Here is a 17,495-nt window from a genome sequence, read left to right as displayed (position 1 = left end):
TTGATTTAATTGTAAGCAGGATGACTGAATGATCATAATCAATGTCAAACCGACCAAAACAATAAATTTCAGTGGGGGTTGAATAATTTTGAACACAACTGTACCAGGCCAATTCCTGTTCTAAACATCTGTAAAGCAAAAACTAACCAGCACCTTTATCTCTTCTATTTTTGGCCCTTAAACTAGCCTGTGATGGTGTATTTAAAAGACCTAAACAGCCCCACTTTTATAGCAGGACATTGGTCCTGAATATGTCCAAGCTTTCTGCAGCACAAACACACCTGTCCAATCACTACCCCTATTCTGTGTGAGCCACCTTATGTTGAACAAGGGTTAAAAATGGAAGAGAGGGTGGGACAGGTGGAAGTCAGGCTTGCAGGACTTATGTCCAGAGGATTGCCCCTACTTTCCAGGAGTACTGTAGATTTTGCAAAATAAACATGAAACATGTGCCATTAGAGAGAGAAAGAGCACCTCCTGCCACTTGAAATGCTGCCATTTGGTCCAATATCATTTGATGAAAGAAGACCTCGGATGGTGGTAGGTGGCAGCCTAGCCTATAAAACATTATTGTTTAGTATACAGGTCAAGGATATCATGTTTATCTCATTCTATATCATTTCAGTTAGTGACAAGGGCTCCATGACCACATACAATATCTTCTAATTTGGATAGATGATGATAAAACCCTAAAAGGCAGTGAAAAAAAAAATGTTACCATCAGCTCTGCAGGTGTTCCCTTAGACAGCCAGTACATATGTTTTTAGCCACACAGACATAGCCATTCAATTATACATATTTTTTCTCTTTGACTCTTCCTCCCATTTTCAGTCATCACTTGACCATGTCCTTGCTGCCACGAAGGCACGTGACTATTTTATAATGTAGGCCAGGGTTGTATTGGATCATCAGCTGCCAGTCTAAAATGGGATTTCACACCAATTTGCATTACCAATTTTATTGTAAATTGCTCACGCATGATATCTCAGCAAATCTTGATAAACAGAAACACTGCTTTCACTATATACTGTAAAATCTAGTGGATAATCTTGTGTTACTTCCGAGATTCATCTTCCTGCCTCTCTGCCAACATTAAGTGAGTGTAAGTGTGCCATTTGAGTGAGCCATCAGAGACTGTCACACTTTGCACTCCCAGGTGAGACACTATTCCTGGGTGCCCTGAAGTGAATATCTTCTCAAAATTCCCTCTGTTAATGAGCCTTGGAGACATCACATTGCTCTCATAAGAACAAGCTCACACAGCAAATGAGTTTAATATAATGCCACTGTTAGAGGACCTCCTGGGGCATTGCTTGATAATTTTCAAAGTTCTTAATTTAACCAGGAACATGTATTGTTGGTTAAGAACAAGCTTTCCTCTTTGAGAATGGCATTTGATCACTTAAACTGAGCACTTTATTAGGAACAGTATGCTAATACTGGGTAGGGCTTTCATTTGCTCTCAAAACAGGCTCAGTTCTTCATTGTATGGACTTCACAAGATTACTGCAAAATTCCCATCTATTTTGATATTATTAAATTATTAGATATTATGCAGAATTTCCAGGTGCTGTGTAATGCTGTGAATCTCCCCAAAGGTGTACTATTAGATTCAGATTACTGGCAACTCATTGATAGGTTCATGAAACCAGTTGCATGGAACCAGCAAAAAATGGAAGTTATTGTATCACCAATCATGCCACAGTCCAAATCATTCTTTCCCTATTCTGTTGGTTAATGTTAACACAACGCATGTACAGAATTACACAATAATGTTAACAACGCATGTACAGCTGATTACAAAATTGCATAAATGTGTAGGTGTATGTGTACAATGTATGTGGTATATTCTGTGGATTATAGTTGATATTTTGTTACATTTACATAGTGAAAACCCTGCAAGGTGCAATTAACTGTAGATTGAAAAATTATGAATTTCTAACTGTACACTTCTCTTTCACACACTTTCTAGCTTTCTGAACCCAATAGTGGACATTACAGATCAAAATCCAGATACTGTATTACTTCTTTCCTTACTGTTGAGCTCTCTTGCTGTGCCCTTTTAATCTCTCTCAAGGTTTCTAGTAGTCTCATCATTGCATCCTTTTCCTCCATTCTCACTGCAGCACCTGGTTTTTAAGAATTTTGCTTGTTGAAGATTAGGATTCTGCCTGTGTCACAAAAGTGCAGCTGATTGATACAGAAAATCAGAAATTAACAGTGTGTGTGTACAGTGAATTATATGAGAGTACATTCAAGAAATAGGCAATGATTCTATTTTGTTAAAGAAAGAATTAATTGCAAATGAGCAGAGGGAGCAATTAAGGATACGTTTCTGAACTTTACAGTTTATATAACATACTTTATTCGTTTATTATTTATCATTAAGTGCACTTACATAAATATTTTTAAATAGCAAACTAAATGAAAGAAGAATTTGACAAAAATGTGGTACTTTTTTTTTTATTATTATTCTTGCATTGGTATGTTAATAAATGCTGACCACCCATAAATTACCAAGTAAGTGCAAGAGAAAGCTGATTCACATTTGTGTCCCATACAAAAGTGCATAAAAAGCAAAACTCACTCAGGAAGATGAAAATGTTTAAAAGGGCAAATAAAACTGCGACAATTGTAGCTTTTCAGCATGGAGTATGCTAAATATTTATATAATGCAGATTTTTTGGCATTGACAGAAACCAACTGTAACTCCTTTTATAGGGATGCACTTAGTAAAGTCCAAATTGGCCTTGTTTTTTCCTAATTGCCTTATTTACCTAAATTATATGTAAAAAAATAAATAAATACTGCAAAAATGTTTTAATTGTAACAGCTGTCATTATAAAAACACCTTATTGGTTTAAAAGAATACAAGTAAAATATCGCAATCATGATGAAGCCTTTTCTATAGTTTTTAGGGATAAAATTATTATTAAGCACTTTCATTGCAAAAATAGCTTTTGTTTAAAGAAAATAGTAACAAAGACATAAAAAAAATGCACGTCATCTTCCAAGGTAATAACTTGTTGGATATGAAATTTGAGCTTTCTTTCTTTATGTTGGAGCACTTAATAACTGAACAGACATGTTGCCTCAGGTCTTGTTTGAAAATATGCAGATGGAAAGTCAATGGAACAACAAACAATCTCTATGAACAGGTGCAAGATTCCACGCTCTCAGACTATGCAATCTTGATAAGGTAAGAGAGAAGACCACAGTCACTTGTAAAGAGTTCCCAGATTACCCACACAAAACTCCTATGTTAAAAATAGAAATACACGTTTAAAATCCATTAGACAAACCAGAACTCATTATTCTGCTTGTCATTTTTGCTAAATAAACATTTACTTATCAGATTCAAAACCCACAGTGAAATATAATGATAGGATCATGATCAAATGCTGCTTCTCTTCAAATAATACTTTACATTTTGAACCTCAAATATCTAAGCATCAGCTGTGGATGAAGAGGACATTGGCAAACCAGCAGGTGACATCTGAGAATTCTGAATTAGTGCCTTATTCCTGCCAGTTTACTTCAGCATTTTTCTTTATGGTCCCAGTTCCATAAACAGCAAAACAGAGAGAGAGAGTGGCTGAACAGTTAATGCAAAAGATATTCAAAAACACAGACAGAGTTTTGTAAAGTGATCAAGTGCTCTGAAAAGTGTACAATGAATAAATAAATGCCAGGAGATCAATTTACACTTCTACTTTTCCCGCTGTCTCTGTAGACGTCTTCCTCCTCTCCTTCTCCTCCTTTGGCCAACAGTAGCCCAATTTCCACTGGTACCCTGTTGGCTAACAATACCTGTGGCGGTCGTAACCCGGGCCTCGACCGATCTGTTATGAAATTCAGGTTTATGATCTGCATATTTGATTTTGCACGCAACCCTCCTCATTTATCCGGGTTTGGGACGGCACTAGGAGAGCACTGGCTTGTGAAATGACTGGGTAATGTGGGGTACTGTATATTACCATTATTTACCACCATGTTTTTAATAAATGATGGTGCAGTTTGGTTAATAATGTAGAGGAATACACATTTTCAAATTCAATGGTCATTTAAAGCAAAAAAATAAAAAATAAAAATGCTTATTTTGTGCATGCCAATTCTCTAGCATTATGTAGATTTGTTTATCAAAATATTTATATCCAAAAATGTTTCTGTTGATCTTTCTTCATCTTTGCCCACATGCATGACATCATGTTTCAGACTTTCACTGTGTCTTAAAGAGAAAGGCAGTGGTGCACAAACTCGTCCAGATGCTGGAGCTCAGAGCCAGATGTTAATCTAGCCTGATAAATTTTTTAGTTTTCACTTCTTTATGCTTTTCTATGAACACTGTAGTAGGCTCTTTGTCCCAAGCTTGCTGCATGATGCTTGTTATGGGAGCAGTACATTACAATGATGACATTAACAATGAAATCATTCATAATTTTTTGAAGTTAGATGCTAAAATCAAGTCCGGTACATGTTTATTTATATTATTATTACTTATATATTCATTGAGATCTGTGACACTGAGCTGGTTGATGGTTTGGGGTGGACTCCATCTTCTTATCAGGAAGTTATCATTGAAGTCATCATGCTTATTTCTCATATTTGGATCCAATATTTCCAAATGACTATTACCATTTAGCAATTTGTTCAATTAAACGACAAAGTTGAAAGTTTTTTTTCTCTCTCAGGTATCAGTGCTTCTGATGAGTCATTGACTGGGTCTGCAAATCTACTGGTGTCTTTGTGAGCACAGTGAGCCTGATCTATGAGCTGATGCCTAGCCAAAGCAAATGTGAGACATGTGGCTGGATAAATAAATTAAACAGTGCACCCTTTAAAGCCACTGTCTTTTTTATTTCACAGGTAAACATTTCAACAACTGCATCAAAATATTGTATCTACATTTAACACACTAATATTTCGTTAAATCGAGTCGGAAAAAAAGAGACGAGTATTTTTGATGGTGACTTTTGATATTTTGAGGACACCTTCTGATCAGCATGCAGTGAACGTCTGCTGCAGCAAGTAGCTCTGGTGATTGATAAAAGTTTAAAGAGTACCAAAATCAGATGCAGAGCTCTGCGATTACACAAGCAACACTGTAGTGCAGAAGCAATCGAAGGGAACTCCTGAAAGGCAGAGAAAGTAAAAGAGAGAAAAAAATGGCATGATTTAAAAAAAGAATAGTGCAAGTAAGGATATAAATTAAAATTACAGGCAGAGAAAAAAGAAAGGTAAAAGGATACAGAAACAGAATGCTAACAGATATCTCGATCCACTCCATCACCATTTATATATTTATTATTATTTATACTATATTCAGTGCAATGTTTATATTCAGTACAATGTTTACATGCTGTTTTTGCACCTTTTATACTACAGTATAATGTTTACATGCTGTCTTTGCACCTCCTTGCTGCTGTTTTTTGCACTACATTGCTCTTTCTGTTTGTATTTTCTCCTGGGTATAGTTTTTTACATTCTCCTCACACAGTACTGTATATGTAAGTATACAGTAGGTTTACTAGTCGGCGCTATACTTGGTTTTTGTCTTTTGTCTTGTCTTGTGTTGTCTGTCTGCACTCTGTCTGTACTGTTCTTTTGTTTGCACTGTTTGCACCAGGCTGCACTCGATGCACTTTATGTTGTTTTGTTGTTTTTGTGTAGCACCAGGGTTCCGGAGGAACGTTGTTTCGTTTTTACTGTGTACTGTGTACCACTGTGTATAGTAAAAATGACAATAAAAGCCACTTGACTTGACTTGACTTGACTTGAGATAAGGAGAACAAAAAATGTTTCTGGGTTTTTGGAAAGTGACAAGTGTTTTTACTCTGTCATTACAATGACATGCTAAATCATTTCACACTCTTTGTGATTCTGCCGTACCTGACGCTTCAGTTTCTCTAGTTCTCTTTTATTTTGAATTCTGGTGCATTAAAACATCAAATTCTCATGATCCATAAAATCTTGTATGACTCAGTTGTCTAGGTGCTTTTATTACTGATGTAATTACTTCGATTTTAGTCTTTTTACATATTGTGTTTCTTTTAAATTGCTTACAAATTTCCTAACTTCTGGATCAAAATGAACCTCTTTGTTTTAAACACAGACATAATTATGTATGCACTTGTGCTTCTACGACCCTCTGATAACTGCCAAGCTTCCTTGCCATTTTAAATGCGTGCCAGCTCAGTTAGATGCTTCTAGAGAAAGATGATGTCTGTATGACTATGGAATTTATTGCACAACTGCATATATTTTGTATGGCAGATATTGTTATTCAGAGCTATACACTATATAGCCAGAAGTTTGTGGACAACGAATTATCACACCCATATGTGAGTTTTCCCCAAACTGGTGCAACAATATTGTAAGCACACAAGTGTATCAAATTTTGTTGTATGTTGTAAGCATGACAGTGCCCAGGTGCACTAATGAGGTCCCTGAAGACATGGTTTTTCTAGGTTGCAGTGGAGGCGGCCTGCACAGAGCCCTGACCTCAAGCCCTATGAACACCATTGGGATGACTTATACTTAACTGCATGACCTCAGTAAAGAGTTTTTCCACAGCCATACTCTTAAATTCAGTGAAAATCCTTTTCCTGAAATAATTATAACAGCAAAGGGTGACATTTGGAATGGTAAAAAAATGCATGTGAGAGCATATGTGTGAGGCTAGATATCTACTTTTGGCCATATAGTATAATAATTAAGCTGAGCTACTAAATGTTTTTTTAAAGGCATTTTTCAAGGATGCAACAGGCATCATTTTACTGCCTGACTTTAGGCCAAGGTTATGATGTCTACCACCTATTAGGCAAACCTTGGAAGGGCCATAATTAGCTTAAGGGACCCTGAAGTGATGCTATTCATGGTGCTGTGGTGCACTACAAAGCTACCACATCCTCCTTTGCATATGGTGACACACTGCTGTTTGTAAAGAAACATGAAGAACCTGAAAATCAGGAATTATATTATTATTTTGACAAAATGTGATTCACAGTATAATTTTCATTAACAAGCAAGTTTATTCTGGATTAAAAGATTACATCTTCGGGTTTTAGGTAAAGACAAGTGTTTTAATTAGGGCCAACTGTAAAATGTAAAAGTGCAAAATCTGTGCTTTTCATAGCACAGCATTAGGGCTCTATGAGCCATATCTTATCAGCCAGAATACACTCTCTACAATGATTCATTATTTCCTATTGGTGAATAGCTCGAAGCAATACAATGTAAGCAAGTTAACACTGGATATTAATGATGCAGTTTTTAAAGTCTTATTTAGTACACACACACACACACACACACACACACACACACACACACACACACACACACACACACACTTGAAACATAACCTAATCAGGCTCTTACTGTGTGATGGCAGTGTTACCAACAAACCCATTAACGTTTGCCTACCTGGTATTACAGGTGCTGAATAAACAAACACATCCACACAGTGCCAGCTGTAGTCTCTGCTGGAGTGCCTGGTTTCATCAGCACTGACTGTGGATTTCCTCCTTGTCCTCAACAACCTTTGTGTCATTTATTTTTACTTTTCTTACTTTTCACTTAGAAAACCACCCCTGAAACAATAATTTTTTTAAAACTATGTATAACATTATATCTTGCTAAATGTGTATTGCATTAGCAAGTACAAGTACAAGAACAAGTATTTTGTTACACCACAATTGGGCCCAGTTTTTACCTACAGGCACAGATGCCACTCTAAGGTGGGTCTATAGATCATATCAACTCGTGACACTTTTTTAGGAACCAATTTCTAAAATATTTGTATATTAAAATATCTAACTCACTACAGTGTGTGACCACTATGTTTCTAACATCAAATAGTATTAGCAAATTCTGCATAAAGCAAACTCGTAGACAAAACATAACTACTCATCTATGGCCAGGCAAGAGAATCTTTTGCATGCACTTTTGCATGCACAAGGTTTTTTTGAATTATTTCTTTGTGTTCCTTGGTTTTCCCTTTCTTTGTGTTTCATGTGTTCCTGGTTTTACCGCTCCCTGTCTGACTGTCACACTGTGGACATCAGTTGAGCTCTGGTCCTGACAGAAATACAAAGCTACACTTCTTCCATTGTCAACACTGTATTCATTAATCTTTCAATAACAGCTGTTAAACTTTTTCTTCCTGCCTGTCTTCTGCATTTTGGGTCCAAGTTAGTGTTCATTGGTCGCAATACTTACTGCACAATATCAACAGCTTGTACAGCAATAATGTGGTGTGGAATAAAACCAGTCCATCATGGAACAGACTCTAATGTCGTATTTTGTGCTTCATATCTAAACACATTGCAAGACAGAGGATCAAATGACAGAGGATCAAATCCGTAAAATTTACATGGTGGGACTCTGCGACACTTTGAATAGCATGCAAAATCAGAAATCTATTTATTTTTATAAAAGTCAACTTATTTAAGATTATTGGAAAAAGTAGAACTAACTCTAAAACAGAGTCCATAAACTCTAACTGAATTGTGCAGGCAATCAGTGGAAGAAAGTTTCTAGGTTACGTATTTAACCTTAGTTCCCTGAGGGAACGAGATGCTGCATCACAATGCTTTGGGAATGCGTCCGTGTTGCTCACACAGATTAGGCTGTAGAGGGCACCACACTCTGAGTGGAGTAAGCCTCGACCCCGAAGGAGCGGGGAGACCAGAGGACTCATATGAAGATGAAATAGCATCCATGATCCACCTACTGAGAGTCTGCTTGTTGCCTATAGGGGCCATAGCAGATAGACAGCTGCTCCGACTTCTTCATTGGACACAGTCGGTTTGTTTCTCCTGGTCAGGGGCAGAAAGGAAGGAGGGTAGAATGCCTGCAGCAAGACAGGCCATGGGGGAGCCATGGGCATGTTAGGTACATACCCTGGTTGGGGTAACCTAAGGGCCACCTCGGGCAGTGGCTTGAAGTGGGGGCTCAGACAGAGCCAACAAGACAGCCAAGTCTCACACAGGTCCCAGCAGCCTCTGGAACTGCTTCACAGTGAGTGACTGACCTTCTCTCACTCTCTTGACAGCTCAGAGACAGCTGTCCCAGCATAACAGTCGAGTCCCCCACCACATATAAGAAGGTGGTTCTCTGTACTGGGGAAAGCACACTCTTTTAAGTGTTTTAGTCATAACCCCAGTTCCTTCATACAGGCGAGAACGGCATGGGGTCAAAGCCACATCTGTGCATTTTGTGAAGGTGTGGTGTGAGGACCCGATATTGGTAAGCTTCACCTCTGAAAGCAAACCTCAGCGACCTCCTGTGAGCAGGAAGGATGGATATGTAAAAGTATGCGTCCATAGACCCATTGTGACAAACCGGTCCTCAGTCCTGATCTGAGACAAGACCTCTTAGGAGTGAGCATCCTAAACTGAGCCTCATAAGCGAATGGTTTAAGGAGCGTAGATCTAGAATTGGATGCAACCCCCCCTTCCTTCTTTGGAACCCCGAAGTACTGGCTGTAGAAGCCGGACTCTCTGAGAAAAGAAGGGACCATCTTCTATGGCCTCCTTCCTCAGGAGAGTGTTTACTCCTGTTCAAGGACCAGAGCCTGTTCGGGACCCACCAGAGTGGGGCACGCCTCGTTAAAACTGAAGCCCTTCTCTAGCGTACGCAGGACCCACTGAGACACGTTTGGCAACCAGGCTGCCAGGAAGTCTTTTAAGGAAACCAGCCTCATGGTCTCTGGCCTATCCAGAGGCTCTCTGGTTGTCAGGGCCTGCGTGCCGTGAATATGAATCCCGCTTGCTGGAGAGGACGACCATATGGTCCGTCGGCTCCTTGGGCTTGGGCCTGGGTGGCAACGCTCTGTCTCTGGGCTTCCCTCCTCGGAGAAAGAGCGCTAGACCTGACAGGTGAGGCAGGAGAAAGGGGCCCGCCTGTTTCCATGCCTTCTGTCAGATCTGCTTGCGAACCCCACGACATCAGGCAACGCTTTGCCTCAGCAAGTCTCCCTCCAGAGCTGACTGAGCATGCTCCTCTCCTAAGCAAACGACACATCGGCTGTGTGTAAACCCCCCCAAATTGAAGCAGGGGCAAGGAGGAACACACAGTCGGCCAGATTTCACACATGATTCAGAGCGTGAGCAACACGGAAGCTTTCCCAAAGCATTGTGACGCAGCTCTAGTTCCCAACAGGACAAAATTGACAGGACTCGTCCTAGTATTAAGCTAAGGAAAGGAACAAATGTGGAAAGGAACATTTGATGATTCCATGTTCTTAGGGTGCAAAAACCGCACCTTATTGGACAAATTAAATTGAAATTGGACTTAATTGGTATTTTTTCCTATGTGATTTACACATTTAATTTGTAAATTTAATTATGCTGTATTTTTTTTTTTTATTGTGACACAGAGGTTAATTAAAGTAAGTAAACAAAAAAGCCACAGTATTGCACAGATAATCTCTTCCTGGGTCAATACTTGTAGAACCTGTAATTACACTTGCATGTCTTCTGGGAACTGTCTCTAAAAAGCATTTTAATATCTGGAGTCTAATATATTCTTTGTGGCTAAAACTGCTGAAGCTCAGACAGACTGGATACTTGTATTTAACAATGGTGAAGTAAGGATCACAGATTCTTAATCAGTTTGAGCTCTGTACAGTCAAAAATGTATACACTATATTAAAAATAGATTGTGAAGGCACATTTAAAATATGAATACTGTATATTAAAGTATGAGTTATCCATCATTCCTTTATATTAAAAACAACTCCAAGCTTCAGATGACTCAGAGTTCAACGTCATGCATCTGCCCTCTACAGGCCAAACCCTATTCGTACATGTTATATTTTTGGTTTTCGACAGTTAGCATAAAAAAAAAACCCACACAACTTACACAGGCACTATTGCACAGAACTGGTGACATGCACATGTAATTTGCATTCATTTGTGTGAAAAATGCTCTGCTAAGCTCTGCTTTTTTTTCTGCAAGATACCAGACCTTCTGCAAAATTAGTATCATGTAGAGCTGTGGTTAACAAACTAGGAATGCCACATATCCACATAAAAATCTTAAAGTCTTTTACTATTTACTCATTTAAAAAAATTTTCAGCCAATTATTAACTTTTTCTCTCTTGTTGCCATTTAGTTTATCCTAATCAGGAACAAAATAGAGCCCGAGCCTATCCAAGGAATACTGTCCATGAAACAGGAATACATCCTGAACGGGATACCATTCCATTGAGGAGAACATGCCAAACTCTAAAATTAACCCTGGCTTATGTCCTCAAACCCAGGACCCCAGAGCTGTGAAGCAGCAATGCCATCCGAACTATTTTTCCATCCTGCGCAGGTACAGTGAATTTTCCCCCCTTTTCTTTGTCTATGTGTGTATGTAATGAGTGGCTGTTGTTTTGAATGGCTAATGAATTTAGTGAAGATGTGTATCTGTAATATAGCATATATGATAAATTATAAAACAAATCGAGTACCCACATATAACTGAATTATCTAATTAATTTATACAAATATAAAGGCCCTAATTGCATATGTAGGACAAAACAGTCAGTATTTGATTCTCCTTTCATATAAGCATTAGTATATATAATTGATAAAACTAGCGGTAGTTTTAACAACTAACACATGGTTTCTGGGAACTTAATTGTACATAGTTTATTATATACTACTTGTTTCCTATTAAAACCTCTGGCCACATTGCCTACATGATAAAGCAAAGTCTAGGTCAAGTCGTTTTGTGTCCTGTTTAAAACATTGCATCCTTAATAAAATAATATCTTTCACATGACAGGTGTAAAGTCTTAGCTTCAGTTTTAACTAAATGCATATCACCAAGACCAAAAAAAAAAAAACATTATACAGAAAAATATTTATTGGCACTTTTAATGACAAAAATGCAAAACAAACAGCATGAGAAACAAGTAGAATAATTCCTCCCACAGCTCTCTCTTTCTCTCTCTCTCTCTCTCTCTCCACAGGGAGGTCTGATATTGTTTGAGGGGAAAAGCTTGCATTGAGTCACTGAATGTTCTAGACACGAAGCAGCATAATAGGAATTTGCAAATAAACACATCAACAAAGGAGCTATAAGTTTTTGGCTAATGAGACAACAGTTGAGTTGTTTGGCCATGTAATGTGTGGAGAGACAAAAGAAGAAGAGTAAGTATTAAAGAGAAGAGTGTCAGTAAAGTCAAGGGTTAGGCTCAGTGAAAAGGTTTATTATCCAGCAGAATAAAAGCACAGGTGGATCATTTGAAAATACTATGATCCATACAAGGCAAAGTCAACAGAACACAAATGAAAAAAAAAAAAATTTGAATTACATAGTCAGACTGGCAACTTTATAACTGAGATGAAAGAAAATTACTATAGAAAATCTAGATCAATTTAGTAAAGGGAGATTAGGTCTTTAAATGGATTACATTTTATTTAATTATTATAAATATATACATATAATAAAAAATCTTATTATTAATGATTTGTATTACTGAATGTATATATACAGTCAAGTTTTTTATATTATAAACCAATTGGATAAAATGTATATCAAAATAGACCATATTTTGGATGTGTGTGTGATTATTTATTAATCGCCCTCTTATTGCTTTCACTTTCAAATACTCTAAATAAATTAAATGATTTTTATAATCAGAAAAGAAATAAAAAACACAATAAATGCACACTGCACACTCTGACCTTTCAATTGAAATCCATTTTGGTTTTTATTATTTTTTTTTTTTCATTCATTACAGCAAGAGAGTCAAATAAAACAATAATAAATGTGCATAAAACATTTTTCAAAACATAGTACAAGATCTTAGCAACTGTAAGCAAAGAGTGGGCGTGAGATTACATGGTGAGTGTGAAGCTTTTTTTTAAAGCAGGTGCTTTCAGCAGGTAGGGACCACCGACGGTTTCACTGTGGCAGACGCAGAGCAGAGCTGTGCCTTGTGTCTGTTCGGAGGAAAAGTGATGCTTTGGTTTATTAGCACTTGTACAGCAGCGGTAAGTGAGTCATACCCTCGAATGGAGATCAGAAGTTTTACATTCATTGTGTTTCCTTTGTTTTGGTGGCTGACCTTTTCCTGCTGAAGGCACGGTTGCCTTGTTTGTGTGTGTGTGTGCACATCATATGGTGTGTAAGGCTCACGCTAGCATGTCTGGTCATTTTAAATTCATTAGTTTACTGTGTTAACCACATTTATCCTTATGGTTTCGAGTAAATGTGTGTCACTTAACGTATGCTTAGAATCGTCACTATTGTCTAATGACATTGTCTAATGGGAACTGCAGTATCGTGAGAACTTAGTGACAAACCTACTTATCTAAAAGGTGGATTTTTATTATGTTAAATCTCTACATGCAGCTAACAACATTTAGGCCAGGTTAAAAAAAATATTTTAGAGATTTCCTAGTGAGGGTACATGGGACATTTTGGAATCAGTCCTCAAGCTTGACAGGTAGTAAAATATTGTAAGACACTCTGGAGTCTTTCTATCAGGAATTTACCAAAGCAGATATACTTTTTAGTCATTTTGCATTATTAGTCTGATCAATAATAATAATGAATGAATGAATTATAAATCTTCAGCTTTTGCAATTGACTACAGTCCAATGTTTTTATCTCATTATGATCTACTTTGATAAACCTTTCACAGAAAAAACTCTTGCCTTAGTTTTACTGGATGTCAAGCAAGTGAGGTGAGAACTTGCCAAAACGTCAGCACTGAGGTTTGAATGACAGGCAGCGCACATGTTTAAGGCGAAGCGATGCTTAGCTTTTTCTTTCTTGTTTGTTAAGCGATGATTTGAAGTAATAATAAAAGGAGCTGAGCCACTTCTGCAAGCAAATTCAGTTAGCTGGTCTATTACTCTATAATCCTTAAATTATCCTAACAAAATTTCTTATAGAATCTTTTATTATTCAAAATAAGATCTCCATATTATACATGTTTTCTTTTCCTTGTTTTATATTGACTATATACACAAGTGCAAAATTCGACCTTTGTCTCTCGGGTCATGGCTCTCTCTCACTTGCAGCCAAACTCCCTACAACATTTCCTCTTATCATCACCATCATCATCGTCATCTAAATACTCAATATTTCATATATATATATATTTTTTGGCCTGACATTCAGGGATGTTTTTTTAAAATATCAAAATACAACTTTATGTTTTAACATGGATAGAATAGAAAATAATTTTTTTACTCTCCACATACGCCCCTTTGATTTGCAACATACAAATTAAATTTGTTAAATTAAGAAATGTCAAACTGGTTCATTTCAACTATTTTTCAAAATCAATATCAAAAAACAAATGACAATCAATATCATAAAAAAAAAGAACCTTAAAACATTTAAAAAACAAATTTTTGAAAAAAAAAAAAAGAGTAAAATGTACAACAAAAACTAAACTCACTACACATAAATGAATAAGAATGATGGAGGTGATGGAGGGAGAGGGAAAGAAATAGGGAAGGAAACATTTACAAATCCAGAAAACAAGAACACAATTTTAAAACAAAATATTACCAATACAAAATAAGTAAAATTCCACAAAGTATACATGCAGCATGTAGCAATATGATTTAATCTAAGCTGGTGAAGTAAACAACTGAGCAGTATGTGTTAAAATGACTAATAAAAAATATAAAATATGCATAAACAATAAGAATGACTAAAGCAACATCCGAGTGAAGACTTTAACTGAAATCTAAGGCCTCAGTGAAGAATCATCAATAGCACCAGAGTTGGGCTCAATCCATTTCATTTCGCCAAGAATCCGAATTCCACCTTACATTTACTAACCTGTCTAAAACAGGCTTTCATAAATTCATCTTATTAATCTTGTAAATTGAATTGACCCCAACCCTGAATGATATTTTTTCTCTGTACACCAAAAATAGACTTAAGACATATAGGCTCCACTGATCTAGATCTAACACCAACTGGGAGGCTAACAATTCTGAACTTCAGTCTGAAATTACACCAAAAACATGAAGTAGCTTCATTGATCTTTCTCTGAACTAGGGTTGGCCTTGATAATACCATGACCATTTACCATTAATTACAAGTATAGACCATAAAACGCACGAAAAAAACAAAACAAAACAAAGAAACAAGAAAAATAACTTTGGCACGACTTAACAGAATGTTTAACATTATCATCTCTTTTTTGTTGTTGTTACAATACATAGGCTAAAAGCTATTTGAGATCAGGAATCAAAAACATATAACACAAATGGCACCAAATCCATAAAAAAAACCCCAAAAAAAAAAACCCTGAACCAAATACATATCTGGTCTTCCCATATACAAAAAAAAAAAAAAACTAAGCTAAGCTGACCATCGGGTTCAAGCAGCTCCATCATTTCTCCTCCATTCCATGACTGGAAAGAGTCTCTTCACGTCATGCTTTAAGAGTCTGAGTTACTTTTTAACAAATGTAAAGACATGCGGTGATCACTGATACCCACTCTCCATTCCATGAATAAAACGCCACTCTGTCATTCAAGGCAATAAAAATCTCTACATATGGCAACAGGAAGGAAAAGGCAACCCTGTTTTCATGCAAGTCGAAAAAGGCCTATCTAAGGCTGAATGGAAAAGCCATCGAGAGCATTACAGACAAATATTCAAAATAAAATTAATTCGAATTATAATTAAAAAAAAGAAGACATGAAATTATGTATAAAAACAATCTCTGGTAAACAGAATAACACTGTTGATATAACACTTTCCATTTGCAGCCTATTGTATATCTTGTGAAGCTTGATTTAAAGCTAACATGTGCTTTAAAAGGTCAGAAGGACTCTGGTTTTACATAAAAAAAAAAAAAAACATTCATTAGTCTTCTTTAATCCTGATCCTTCCTCTCCAAGACTGCACATTTTTATGCAGCAAAAAAATACTTGCATTTCGCTGGATGTATTGTGCCATGAAGAATTGTAATTTTCTTTTAAATTTAAGGTGCATTTTCACATTTTTTTCTTTGTATAAAACCCTTGTCAAATCAGTAACGCTTGACCTGGTGATACAGTTGACACATCTCAGGAAAACCATCTAAAACTGAACGTTTGTCTAATAAACCCTTGCTATTTTTTTAATTGTTCAATATAAATGAATAGGCATTGGCATATAAGCGCTGGATATGGCATGGTGTGTTACAATTCACTAATAAAGGGGTGTCCAAACTAACATGGCTAATGAATGTATACTCAATAAGACTGGAGGGTGAACTGTACCTGGTTTAACAGGCACACGACACAGACCTGCTTCTCTCTTCATTCCATCTGAATAAACACCTGTATTTCCACTTCTGTATGTTCCCATTATACTCGAGCACAAAATTTAGAGTGGTCTTTAACCACTTTACTCATTAAAAAAAAAAAAATTAGTACTATAGCTATTATAGTATGATCTCTGTAATATTTCAATCTGGGACAAACTTTTAAGTGCCATGGTGCTCAATATCTACTCTTCAGCTAAATGTGTATGTGGAAAAACCACCAGCTCTATAATTATAACCTTCAATAAATTGGTACTTACTAATAACATCAATTAAATACCTACGGGAGACAATTAAAAAAAACAAAAAACTTTTGGTCTATAGTTATTATGTCTGTTGGTATCATATCTAACCTGTAAACTGGCAGACTTGGTACCAACAGACTATTTCTAGCTACGTGTTACTATGTGTATGAACCCATCCTTATGTACATCAATTTCGTTCAAGTTCTGCACATCACTTCTAAGGGCACTGCATGTTTCTGCATATTGGTATGTAATGGACAAGTCCTTTAAATATTACATCTGTGAATTAATGATACCACCAAGGGCTCTAATGGAGTAAATAAAATGTGTATAATTTGTTGCCGGTAAATTGTTTGTCTCTGTCCCAGGTAACAGATTCATTTGATCTGCAAAGAAATGAAAAAAAAAAAACCCTCAAAATTAATTAGAATCACTAAATCCTGTACAAGTAAAATACTATAGTTTATTCATTCATACATTCATTTATTCATTCATACATTTATTTAATGCAAAATAGAACATTTTCTAGTTTAATTCAAGGATTTAACTTTAAGGATTTAACTCAGTTTGCACTAGTAATGCAAATAAGGTTCAGTAAAAATAATAGCAGAACTAATGGTAAGTCATTGAAAAGACAAAAAGGAATTTTTTGGAAACAGGAACTAAACGACACTTACGGGTCTGGCGGCTGACTACATTTGAGTCAAATACTTGTGGCTAGTCAGGTGTTCTGCAGATATTATTGGAATCTATAAACAAAACAAAGACATCAGCACAAAATGTTACACATAGGATCATACATGTTGCATAACAGACTTAATTACTCAGAGTAATATGAAATTACATAAGAAAGAGTCTTACATAAAAAAAAAATAGCACCGAGCATTGAGTCATCAAATGCCAAATTAAGATAATAGCACACGCTTTTACAAAAACAAGGGTTCATTCGATTCGCTTCAATTGAATTGAAGTT

The 17,495-nt window shown here is 36.5% G+C and overlaps 1 protein-coding gene across 13 annotated transcripts in view; it reads right to left on the bottom strand.

Annotated features, from left to right (window-relative positions):
- Positions 1-11,850: 11,850 nt before the first annotated feature.
- Positions 11,851-17,495, bottom strand: part of mbnl1 (muscleblind-like splicing regulator 1) — a 67,483-nt gene continuing 61,838 nt past the window's right edge. For all 13 annotated transcript variants that reach the window (XM_046876703.1, XM_046876704.1, XM_046876708.1 and 10 more), the window contains 2 exons: positions 17,200-17,271; positions 11,851-16,908 (listed from right to left, as the gene is read on the bottom strand). In XM_046876703.1, the coding sequence (XP_046732659.1) occupies positions 17,215-17,271 (57 nt within the window). In that variant the 3' untranslated portion in view covers positions 11,851-16,908; positions 17,200-17,214. The remainder of the gene's footprint in view (positions 16,909-17,199; positions 17,272-17,495) is intronic.

Source organism: Silurus meridionalis, chromosome 20 (genome assembly GCF_014805685.1).
Source record: "Silurus meridionalis isolate SWU-2019-XX chromosome 20, ASM1480568v1, whole genome shotgun sequence".
NCBI lineage: Eukaryota > Metazoa > Chordata > Actinopteri > Siluriformes > Siluridae > Silurus > Silurus meridionalis.
The sequence above is the reverse complement of the archived record's forward strand: the minus strand, read 5'-3'. Positions and strand labels throughout refer to the sequence as shown.